Source organism: Panthera uncia, assembly GCF_023721935.1.
Source record: "Panthera uncia isolate 11264 chromosome B2 unlocalized genomic scaffold, Puncia_PCG_1.0 HiC_scaffold_25, whole genome shotgun sequence".
Classification (NCBI taxonomy): Eukaryota; Metazoa; Chordata; class Mammalia; order Carnivora; family Felidae; genus Panthera; species Panthera uncia.
The window spans coordinates 1,951,170-1,963,700 of record NW_026057581.1 but is presented as its reverse complement, the minus strand read 5'-3'; the positions used below and the strand labels follow the sequence as shown (position 1 = coordinate 1,963,700).

Here is a 12,531-nt window from a genome sequence, read left to right as displayed (position 1 = left end):
TTAAATAAACCCCCCTTTTAAAAATAATAATATCTAAACTCATTTTATCACCTAAAATGAAACACAGTACCAAAACAATATGAAAATGCTATACATACGGTTCTACAATTTGCCTTAAGAAAAAGTAATTGGGAAAATATTTGTAAGTTACTACATGTAGCTCTGTGTTGTTCTTATTAATGACCACAGACTCCTCCAATGTTATGCTTGATCATAAAATTATTCCATTTGTTAGGCATTGGGGAGTCTCTAATATTTAACTATCAGAAGTAGCCCTCCACGAAAATGTATGTAATGTTGTGTGTGTGTGTGTGTGTGTGTGTGAGTGTGTGTGTGTGTATTTTCACACTAGTGTTGGTATTTCTCTAGCAGAATTCTCTACTAGTGGGCTGACTGTTGGGTTAAGGAAGGGTATGAACTTTGTAAATTTTAATAGGTCTTACGCAATTGTCCTTCAGGGTGGCTGGGCCAGTTAACACCTGCATGGGCAGTATTTCAGAAATCTGAAGTGGGAGTAGGGGAGGGAGAATGAGGTTTTAAGTGTCCTATCCCCATGTACAAGTTAGCTGGTGCACTTCAGTTATGTTCATTAACCATCTGATGGTCTTCTGTGCATTGACCATACCTGGTGGGGTTTTTAAATTTTTTTTTTCCTACCGGGTTTTCTTTTTCTTGTTGAATACAATTTCATGTAATTAATTATTAGTTTATTTATTAGTCTGAAAACAACTTACAGTGTCAAAGACTTACACAACAATTACTGTTTGCAAGATAATTTTCTAAGCATTTTATTGATAATAACTAATATTCATCAGAACCTTATGATAAAAAAAAAAACAAACTAGGATTATTAACCCAAGAGGTTTAATTAATTGAAAACATCCTTTGTAGGTATCTTGACTCTGATGCTCAGAGTTTGAATTAAATGTAGAACATTTCATCCTGCATTTAGCTACAGTTACTGTTTGCTTACTCCGGCATTGCTGGACGGGGATGATCAGAACGCACACACGATTCCCTGCCCTCCAGCTGAGGGAGGGTGGTGTCCATGCCGCTCCTCCCCCTCCCCTGGGAATCGTTCTGAAGTTGCTGGTGGGAATGGGGTTGCCCTTGACTCTCTGAAGAGCGAGTGTCCCCGCAGAGGAACGGGAACGACGGTCCCATTTAGCGGCGTGGATGCAGTAGCCGAGGTGGTAGTTTCGTGCTGACCGGAGGGATTCTGAAATTCGGAGACCGTGGGGGAGAGAAAACCACTCCCCGCAACACAGCTGAGAACAGAGCTAAGAGATTGCACAGGGAGGGAAAGAAGCGCCAACATTTTGGCGGAAAAAGCACATCTTCCCCCAAAGCTCTGCACTAAGCAAGCACCAGACCCTCAGGAGTGCGGGAGGAGGGGAGGGGGGTGCAGATGAGAAGTGGGGGCCGCAGTCAGAGATGCTCGGGACGGAGCCACACCTGCACCCCCGCCCTGCAGGACGGACCGCGACAGGTGAGCGCACCTGGTGCCCAGCCGGATGGGCCTCCCCGCACGGACCTCCCCAGGCCCGCCTCCCGCAGGGACCTCCCCGCACGCTCTCGCCTGCCAGCTTCTTTCCGAAGCCCATTCTCGCCCTTGAAGGTCAGCGCCCGGGCTTGGTTCCACCTGCCGGAGGGCGTTTGCCCCCCGCGCCGGGGCCGTGGGGTCTGTGTCCTTTCAGACACTTGACTCGGACCGGGTGTGGCGAGCAAGCCAGGGAAGGGCGACCGGACGCATTGGGGGAAATCATGGAGTGCAGCGGGGAGGAAGAAATAGAACAGCCTGGGTTCCCGTGCGACGAGGTGGCCGAGTGGTTAAGGCGATGGACTGCTAATCCATTGTGCTCTGCACGCGTGGGTTCGAATCCCATCCTCGTCGGCTGGCTTTCCCTCCCGTAGTGTCGCCCTTCCCAAGCGATGCGTAGGTGCTCTCTTTTGCAGAGTTAATTTCTTACTCTCCACCCAGTGGAGTAATTCCCTCTAATCCCGCCCCACCCCTCCTTCCCCGCCTTTTCAGTAGCTCTTCTCCTGCTGGAACCTACTTTGTCAGTTGAGTTAGTGGATTCACGTTTCAGCCTCCCGCCGAATTTTCATTCCCTGACAAGTTCTGCTTAGAAAGGATTCCCCACTAAGGAAACGACCGGATAATTGAGCACCAGAGAAACATGTTGCCTAACAAAGAGGAACTGATAAGATTGTCTGCCGAGTAACACTGTAACTAACACTGGACGCCGCGGCTTATTTAAGGCATTTTCAAACTAATGTTATCTCTACTGCAGTTTTCATCTGTTATTTATACTAGCTTTAAAAGCAACCGTTATTTCCTAAGGATTCCTGTCTTTGACAAGGAGGGATATGAATTCTTAGAGGTATGACCAAACTAAAAGTCACATTCCCAGTTAGGGCTAAAGATTTCTTCCTGAGGGGAGCAAAGGAAAACGTTAGTCTTGTGTAGTTTCTACTGTGACTTCCATGTTGGCAGAACTTTGGGGGGGGGGGGATAACATATTTCTTCATTTAATTATTTCCATTTTTCCCAAGACACATGCTTTTTCTTTATTTTATCTTTTTGATTAATTAACTTAAGGAAACTCTATGCACAAGGTGGGGCTTGAACTCACAACCTCAGGGCTGTATGCTCTACCCACTGAGCCAGCTGGGCACCCCTATTACTCAGGACGTCCGCTCAGGACACGCGCCGGAGGGGGCTTGGGCCAAGCAGACTGGAGCGCAGGTGGAGGCGGAGACAGGCGGAGGACCAGGTGGCCTGGGGTCCGGTTTGAAGTCGCTGTCACACACGTGCGGTGGGAGAGGGAATTGCCTTCGGGAGGGCAAACTGGAGGGTTACTGATTATCGCCACTTAAAAAGTAAATCTCAAGGGGCCTGGGTGGCTCAGTCGGTTGAATGTCAGACTCTGATCTCACCTCAGGTCATGATCTCAGCTCTTGGGCTCGAGCCCCGCAATGGAATTCTCTTTCTCTCTCTCTTTCTGCCCGTCTCCTGCTCTGTCTCTCTCAAAATAAATAAACATTAAAAGAAAAAGCTTCATATATTGTTGACTGACCAAAGATATGGAGAAAGAGGAAAATCAATTTCTCTACACGTTAGTCTAGGTATTATAATGCCAATAAAAATTAACATAGAATTTTGTTTTCAAACAGGGTAATTGCTTCTCAAGTTTATGTGAAAGTAAACAAGCATTAATAGCCAGGAAAATTCAGAAAAGAGTAACAAGGAAAACGCAAGCCTCTGGGATTTTAAAACATATTACAAGCTACAATGAACAAAGTACTGTAGTATAAACAGGATAGAAAATCCAGAAGTAGGCAATATCAATATTTAAGCATTTGATAAAAATGTCATCTCAGGTTACTACAGAAAAGATAAATCATTCAAGAAATGGTACTGGGACATCTGTGTAAAAATCTGAAGAAAAAAAAAAGTAGAGTGTAGTCCGCACTTCACATCTTACAACTGGATCATTTCCAGGTGGTTCAAAATTTAAGTAGGAAAAAAGTAAAACTGTGAAAGTACTAGAAAAAAACTACATGAGAATTTTCTGTTATAGTCATCGCACAAAGAAGGCCTTTCTTATCACAGAAAACATATAAAATTAGTAAATTTAACTTAAAAAATTAAAAATTGCTGTAAACTAAAGCCCCCATAAAGAAAGTAGAATGGAAATATTACAAATTATCACAAAGGTCTAATTTCCTTAGTATATGATGATTATACGAGTCAAGAGAAAAACGAGCACAAGTAGGAAAAAGGGAAAGGGTGTAAACAGAAAGTTCACAGAAAGGAAATGCACATGAATATTAATGTACTCATGTTTTCATAATTAAAATGCTAGTTAACACTACAATAATATACCATTTTTTGCCTATCAGCTTTGCAAAGATAAAAAATTTGGTGAAGATTTGGGGTGGCATCACTTTTAGATATTGTTAGAGCGTTGTGGTTTTTTTTTTTTTTTTTAATTTTGTTTCGATTTTTATTTATTTTGAGACAGAGACAGACAGAGACGGGGCGGGGGTGGGGGGCGGCCTCCGTCCAGCAGGGGGCGCGGCCGTACACCCGGCGGGGCGGCGCGACGCCGGCCGTCAGCTGCATTTGGAGGCTGGTTCTCATCTACCGAGCCTCCAGCATCTCGATGGGCACCCCCTCCCCCGCAGGGGTTCTGGCCACACGACCCATGGGATGGGCTTTGTCCACAGTGATGTGGAGGGCTGCACGCGGGGGGACGGGCAGAACGCCTGCTGTGTGTGTGTGTGTGTGTGTGTGTGTGTGTGTGATGGGGGCGCTGGCCGGGGGTTGAGGGGGCAGTGTGTCTCTGCCTGGTCGGCGGGAGCCCACCGCTGCGCGCACCTCCCGGACGGGGCCGCGTTTACTTCTGGGCTCCGTGTGTCCGGAGGCCCAGGCCCCCACGGGACTGGGCGGCGTGGTGACCCTGGCTCTGAGGTTGGACACCTGCCTGCCCTTACTGGGCGAAGGAGAAACCGCTGAAGGTGTTTCGTCCGAAGCCATCGGTCATCTGGGGCAAACACAGTCTTAAGAAAATCTGAATTCGGAAACAGTTACTCCCAAGGATTTATGTGTTTATATATAATGAACACCATATACGCACCTACATTTGTAATTGTTCATTTTGCCATATTTGCTTTTTCTTCCTCTGCTGAAGTATTTCCAAGTAAATTATAGACATCATTACACATAACACCTTTGAATACTTCGATACCCATCTCTAAAATATAAGGACATTTTCCTATGGATCTACAATATCATTATCAAAGTCAACAGAAGAAAAAATTCACAGGGAGATTTTTTTTAATGTTTCACATTTTTATTTAAGTTCTAGTTAGTTAACATATATTATAATATTAGTTTCAGGAGTAGAATTTAGTTATTCATCACTTACCTATAACACCCAGTGCTCATCGCAAGTACCCTCCAGAGGGAGACTTTTCAACATTTGCCCTTTTATACTTCTTGTATTTTGAATCTGTTGCTATGTAACGTATTCAATAGATAATAAATTTTCAAGCTAAAAATAAGTTGAATGGGGGGCACTTGGGTGGCTCAGTTGATTAAGCGTCTGACTTTGGCTCAGGTCATGATCTTCGGGTTTGTGAGTTCAAGCCCTGCGTGGGGCTCTGTGCTGACAGCTCAGAGCCTGAAGACTGCTTCAGATTCTGTGTCTCCCTCTCTCTGCCCCTCCCCCGCTCACACTCTGTCTCTTTCTTTCTCAAAAATAAATAAACATTAAAATTAAAAAAAAATAAATTGAATGGGATCTTTATTTTTTTTTAATATTTTATTTTTAAGTAATCTCTACACCCAAGGTGGGGCTCAAACTCACAACCCCCAAATCAAGAGTCACATGCTCTACCTACTGAGCCAGCCAGACACCTCTGGATAGGATCTTTAATACTTAAAATTGACCAGAAAGCTATGGGGTATGCCCAAGGTAGCATTAAAGGACAGGAAAGAAGGATTCACAAGAACCTAGCTGAAAGTACAGATCTGGGGGTGGGGTGCATCTGGGTGGCTCAGTGGGTTAAGTGCCTGACTCTTGGTTTGGGTTCAGGTCATGATCTCCTGGTTCATGAGTTTGAGCCCCACATCAGCCTCTATGCTGACAGCTAGGATCCCGCTTGGGATTCTCTCTCTCTCTCTCTCTCTCTCTGCCCGCCCCCCCACTCAAAAATTAATAAATAAACTCAGAAAGTAGACTGGGGGGAAAAACACTTCATTTCAATGCCCAACTAAGTTAGGGCTGGTGTGAGCAGAGCTTTCATCAAGTCAATGCCAAGATGGTGGGCATGGAAAGCCAATGGAAATCCAAAAAAAATGTATCGCTTTGAAGCAGTTTTGTTCTCTCCATTATAGAGAGAGTCCAATGTAATCAACAGGTGACTGGCTGTTCCAAATGGAATGTTACATCATACCTAGGGTTCAGAATTGATTGGTGACATCCATAGAGCAGATGAGCTTGCCCACGTACTTACTGAAACTATCTTGGGTTAGGGAAGGTTCATATGGGACATCGATATTGTTATACTTGATACATTTTAATCCTCATACCAGCTAGTTCCCTCAATCTCTTTGTTAACAGTTCTCCAAATCCTTTTCTCCATCTTCTTCTTGTTCTTCTCCCTCCTCCTTCTTCATTTTTCTTTTTTAAGCTTATGACATAACCCACAGAAGAGTCAATATCCCAATATACCTGTTTCCAAATTCAGGTAACGCTCAATGTTCTTGTAGTCAGCATTTCTTCTTGTCTGAGCTGAATTGTGGGTTTTTAAAAAAATGTTTATTTATTTATTTTGAGAGAGAGAGAGCATGAGCAGGAGGGGGACAGAGGGAGAGGGAGATAGCATCTCAAGCAGACTCTGTGGTGCTTCATTGTCAAGGGGCTCGATCCCATGAACTGTGAAATCATGACCTAAGCTGAAATCAAAAGTCTGATGCTTAACCAGCTGAGCCACCCACGTGCCCCAAGAATAACATATTTGAACTGTATTCCAGTTAAAGGGAAGCTGGGAATTTGTGGCCATTATATAGTTTGTTGGAAAAGTTTGTACTGAGGGCTCTGGAAGTGAGGTGTGTAGAAGAGAGTGATCAGGATTTTGAGCAGATTTGCTTCATGCTGCTGCTCTTAATGATAACAGACTTATTGGATATTCAGAAGAAGTCAACATAAAGGATGAAGCTTGTGTTTATTTAATGACCCTAGATGGCTAGGTTGAGGAGACCAACCGAAGAAATATATAGAGCTATAGTTTTGGAGTTAAAACGCATCACAGAATTTACATTAACATTCAAGATACTTTCCTACTGCTGTAATTAAAATAAACAATGAGGTTTTGGGGGCGCCTGGGTGGCTAAGTGTCTGACTTCTGCTCAGGTCATGATCTCAAGGTTCGTGAGTTCAAGCCCCACCTCAGGTTCTCTGCTGTCAGTACAGAGCCTGCCTCATCTTCTCTGTCCCCCTCTCTCTGCCCCTCCCGGGCTAGCACACATGCTCTCTCTCTCTCTAAAATAAACATTAAAAATATTTATTAAATAATGAGGTTCTGTTAAAAACAAAACAAACATAATTTATGCAATACTATCATTCTGGTTGGCATGATAAAGTTGATGGAGGACTAGCTGTACTAATAATTATACTCTTTTGTACAAATAAAGCCAACTTATTTTGGACAGATTTTGTATTACCACTAAAAATCCAAAAAAACCTCTGTAGCAAAAAACAAAAGGAAGGAAGGAAAGGAGGAAGGAAGAAGGAAAGCAGAAGGAAAAAAGGTAGGAAGGAAGGAAGGGAGGAAGGAAGAAGGAAAGTCTATCAATGTGTAGGGGCCTGGACAAATAAATTGCAGTCTCTGTGCTTGATGTTCTCAGCCACCAAATGAGTCGGACCTACACGACCAATAAAGAGGTCTAAGATACCTGAAGTGAAAACGTTAAAATAAGTGATAAAAAAAACCCTAAATGTAAAATAGCTTAATGCCTGTCTACGCAGCTGCACGTGAGAAAGATCGGAAGTATACACGCAAATCCCCAGCGAACCATGACAGCGGCGATCCCAGGGTAGGGGGACCTTAGTGACAGGATGGGATTTCACCTTTTACTTGGTTAATTTTGGCGTTGCCTGAGGTTTTTTAAAAACCACAGGTAATATATTCTTTAAAAAAAAAAAAAGTTTTAAAAATAAGTGTCGTCAAGTTAATGACCTAGGATTCCTGCGCTTCAGTTTAAAGCCTGCGCGGGGCGCACCTGCGGCCGCAGCTCCAACCACGTGAGCCGCGGGGAGGCTGGCGGCAGGCGGCGGGCGGCGGGCGGCGGGCGGCGAGACGCGGGATCCTAGAGCGGCCCGGAAGTGCCTCGGCCGCGAGCGCCCCCCGCGGCCGGCAGCCCCCTCGGTGCGGCGCATTGTTCCGGCCGGCGCGCTCCCGCAGACGCCGCGTCGGCGCTCTCCGTCTCCCTGCAGCGTCCAGCTCCCGTGAGTCGGCGCCGGGAACCCGGGCGGGCGTGGCTGGGGGGGTGGGGGGCGGGTTGCGGAAGGCGCGCCTCCGCCCGGGGAGGGGACGTCGCGCGGGCAGGGCCTGGGAAGGCCGCGAGGCTCGAGGGCCGCCACTGGCATGACGGCCGCAGGCTGGACTCGGCGGGAACGGCCTGGGCGTCCGGCCTCGGGGGCGGGGGAGGCAAGCACGGGTGTAAGATGTCACACCCTCTCCTTTCGGTTCCGAAGCCGGTGAAGGGGCTTGGAGCGGACTGGCTTTCAGGCGCAGAACGTGCCCGTTGCCCTTCCGCTTCCTTTAGCCTCGCGATCCTCGCGCCCTGGAGCGCACCTGCGGCGTTGGGAGCCCTGCCTCCCTCCCGCCCGAACCCCGGATCCGCATCCGTCCCCGCATACCCCTCCGTCCCAAGATCCGCATCTGTTCCTGGATCCTCCTCCGTCTCCGGATTCCCCTCCGTGCTGGGATCCCCATACACCCCGGGTTTCCATACACCCTGGCTCCGCAGCCGTCCCCGATTCCCATCTGGATCCCCCTCCACCCCAGATCGCCGTCCCTCCCCGGATCTCCATCCACCCAGGATTCCGTTCCCTGGACGTCTTGTCCACCCCTCCTGTCTTCCTTCCCCTCCCCCCGTCCCCCCCCCCGCCTGTCCAGCTGGAACTCAGCTGCGGGGCGGCACTTCCAGGTGATTGAGAGGCGCAGCCTGGCTGGGAGCAGACCGCTTCCCCCAGGGCCTGTCCTCACAGAGGGTTTGACCTTAGGCAACCTCACATCGTGGTTGTCACCAAACCTCAGAGGGTGACGTGAGCCTTAAATGTGGTCTCGTAGCCGAAAGCGTGTTGTGGACTGCAGCGCAGTGCTGTCACTCTCAGATTAATAAAGTTTTCAATAAATTTAGCTCAAAGGACAACAACCTGAAATGGAATGGTTGTTTTCAAGATTGTTTTGAAACTCTAGCAGAGTCCAATGAGAGTTAGCTCATTCATTTATCAAAGATAAGAGCAGTATTTTCATCTATTCTTTCTCTGATTTGACTTTGAAAAAACGAGTCTGAACTTTTTAACAATTCCGAGTGAATTGTGTGGTCCCTCTTTTCTCCATGAGCTCTGTAAGGTATTTTTATTGCTATTTCTTTACATTGAGAAACTGAGATTGAAGAACGATAAGAAATTGGCTGAAAGTCACTCAATCAGTAAATTGGTAAATGTTAGAACCATAATAGAATCCAGTTCTGTTTAACTTGAAAGCCTGTGATTTTTGCACATTATGACCTTATGTTTTCCATTATTCCCATCCTTTGGTCACCAAATGACTTTACTTTCAGTGAAGAGGCTTGGGGTCTATGACAGTTGCTTATGGTATCAGTGCCCATCTCTAGCTGTTGTCGTTCTTCTATATAAACAGTGATTTTTACTGCTCAAGAGGGAACCTCTCAAGGTGCTTCTAAAACACGACTCCAGCTGGAGGGTGCTTTGTAAACTATTCAAAGTCAGGATGAATACAGACTCAAAGGAGGTTTTGCCCATGGATGTACACGGTCCTGAGGCTTGGGAAGAACTGACCGTGAAGGTGGAGACGGAAAGTCGCCTCCAGATGCAGGAATCCAGACTGAAACGTAGCAGTCCCCTGGCGAGGGAAGTCTTCCGAACGCGCTTTCGACAGCTGTGTTACCAGGAAACTCCTGGACCCAGGGAGGCTCTCACCCAGCTCCGAGAGCTGTGCCGCCAGTGGTTGAGGCCTCATGCCAGCACGAAGGAGCAGATCCTGGAGCTGCTGGTGCTGGAGCAGTTCCTGACCATCCTGCCCAAGGAGCTCCAGGCCTGGGTGCAGGAGCACTGCCCAGAGAGCGGGGAAGAGGCTGTGATTCTGCTGGAGGATCTGGAGAAGGAGCTCGATGAACCACAACTTGAGGTAGGAAGGGAGATTTGCCGGGAAAAAGTGTATGTGTGTCATCAAGGACCCTTGGATCCCTTGTTTTGTATCCCCTTCACTGACTCTGACACTGACTCTGCTTCCTGCTGCTTTCTGGGAAGGGTTTCTTTAGACAGTTAACTTCTTCAGAAGTCAAATGTCACCTCTCTGTTTCCAGATGGTAGCCTACGGACAGGGACGAGAAGTCTGCTCTAGAGAGACGGTGCCTCTAGGCGAGCAGACGTCACTGAGCCTTCCGTCCCAGCCCGAGGAGCCCCAGCTCCCGCGTGACACTGCCCAAGAGTCCCACCCTACTGGAGAGACAGGTGAGGGATAGGACTTTTCTGGTGTTGAACACATCCCCTCTTGTCAAGCAAAAACAAATGAAAAGTCCAGACCTGGGGAACCAGGGGCTCAGAAGTCCCTTTACCAGGTAAGGTCCGCGCTACAGCTGCTGAGGGCCCAGCGTCCTCACTTTGTCCCCTTCCCTGCGTTCAGGCTTCCCCTGTGGACTATCCTGTCATCTCTCTGGTATTCTGGCACGTGGTACCTTAGGAAGACTTTCAGGAATCACCGTGGAGGGCAGCTATAGAGAATGGGTATGATACATTCAAATCATGGCTTTGCGTTTTAGAAGCTGCTTGTACGTGGGCAGGTTTATTTAACCATTTGGTCTCAGTTCCCTCATCTCCAAAATGGGGTTGATAATAGCATTGCCTTAGTTTGCTTGGGCTGTTGTAATAGAATGACACACACTGGGTGGCTGAAACAGAAATTCATTTGATCACAGTTCTTGAGGCTGGATCTCCAAGATCAAGATACGAGCAGACTTGGTTTCTGGTGAGACCTGCCTTCCTGGGTTGTTGACGGCCACCTTCTCGCTTTGTTCTCACACATGCCTTTCTCTGTATACGTTCCTGTTGGAAGAGAGAAAGAAAGTTCTGGTGCTGTTACCTCTTATAAGGACATTAGTCCTATTAGATTAGGGCCCCACTCTTTTTTTTTTTTTTTTGTTAATGTTTATCTACTTTTTGAGAGAGAGATTGACAGAGTGTGAGCAGGGGAGGGGCAGAGAGAGAGAGAGGAAGACACAGAATCTGAAGCAGGCCCCAGGCTCTGAGCTGTCAGCACGGTGCCTGACGCGGGGCTCAAACCCACGAACCGTGAGATCATGACCTGAGCTGAAGTCGGCCGCTTAACCGACTGAGCCACCCAGGCGCCCCATTTAGGGCCCCACTCTTAATTACCCTAATTAATTTCCTAAAAGGCCCCATTTTTAAATATAGTTAGGGCTTCAACATGTGACTCTAGGGGGAGGGAGACAACACAATTCAGTCTAACAAGTACGTACCATAGAAGGTAGTTGCGAGCACAGAACAGACAACTGATGAAAAGCACTTGGCAGGCATTTTGCTTAGTATATGGTAGCTGTTCTTCCAGGTCCCCGTTGCCCATTTGGGCTTACGTTTGCAGTATAAAGGGGTGAGGAAGGGGTGGGGAACGCGCAGTGGGTGGCAGACTGGGCGGGGGAATCCAGTGGAATCAGTCTGGCATTTCCTGGTGTGTAATTCAGTGGCGGGTGCAGGCCTGGGCTCTGGGGGCTGTGCCAGCTGTCGTCCTGTTCGAGCTCTCCCTGTCACAGCTGGCTCAGCTTCTGTCTGATTTCTCACCAGGACAGCGTAGCCTCTGCCGGACTATTTGTTAACTTTCTTTTTTTTTTTCTTTTTTTTTTTTTAATTTTTTTTTTCAACGTTTTTTATTTATTTTTCGGACAGAGAGAGACAGAGCATGAACGGGGGAGGGGCAGAGAGAGAGGGAGACGCAGAATCGGAAACAGGCTCCAGGCTCCGAGCCATCAGCCCAGAGCCGGACGCGGGGCTCGAACTCACGGATCACGGACCGTGAGATCGTGACCTGGCTGAAGTCGGACGCTTAACCGACTGCGCCACCCAGGCGCCCCTGTTAACTTTCTAACAGTCAGTCTGCAGTGGCGTCTGCTGTTTGCATTTTCACTTCATCAAAGCCACAACTTCTCTTGCCTCTCTGCTTCCTGCCTCTATTTCGTCTACCCTAGCAGTCATGTAGTTATCATGGATTTCTGCCACTTGAAACATATCTCTTCATTTTAAAAGATTTTTTTTTCTTAGTAAATGTGCTCTGCAGACCTTCCTCTGGCTCCAGTGACCTCATCAGATTAAATTCCTTTGATTTCATTTTCCTCTTTTATGAACATCTTCCCAGTCAATTCCTTTGTTTCTTTCTCCTCTCCATGAACTTGGACTTTTTATTTTCCAGGCATGTTTCCCTTTCTTCTCCCTTCAGGAAGCACATCTGAGTAAGTCCATCCTCTCATCCAACCATTCCTCGATCCGTCTCTGCATCCCTTCATCCCTCTCTCCCATCCTCCCATCCATCCATCCATCCATCCCTGCCTCCATCCCTTCGTCTATCCATCCTTCCTTCCACCCCTCCTTCCTCCCATCCATCCATCCCTCTTCCTTCCTTTCTCCCTCCCTTCCTTCCATCCACCCCTTTATCCTTCCTTCCTTCCTTCCTTCCTTCCTTCCTTCCCTCCTTCCCTCC

General features: G+C 47.4%; 1 protein-coding gene and 1 non-coding gene across 2 annotated transcripts in view; both read left to right on the top strand.

The window, feature by feature from the left end:
• The first annotated feature begins 1,812 nt into the window (after positions 1-1,812).
• On the top strand, positions 1,813-1,894 carry TRNAS-GCU (transfer RNA serine (anticodon GCU)). Its single transcript has one exon. It is a non-coding gene; the product is annotated as a tRNA-Ser (tRNA).
• A 6,050-nt stretch (positions 1,895-7,944) lies between these two features.
• ZSCAN9 (zinc finger and SCAN domain containing 9) overlaps positions 7,945-12,531 on the top strand; it is a 9,809-nt gene continuing 5,222 nt past the window's right edge. Inside the window, exons 1-3 of the mRNA XM_049654731.1 lie at positions 7,945-8,018; positions 9,442-9,948; positions 10,127-10,274. Coding sequence (XP_049510688.1) covers positions 9,532-9,948; positions 10,127-10,274 — 565 coding nt within the window. The 5' untranslated portion in view covers positions 7,945-8,018; positions 9,442-9,531. The remainder of the gene's footprint in view (positions 8,019-9,441; positions 9,949-10,126; positions 10,275-12,531) is intronic.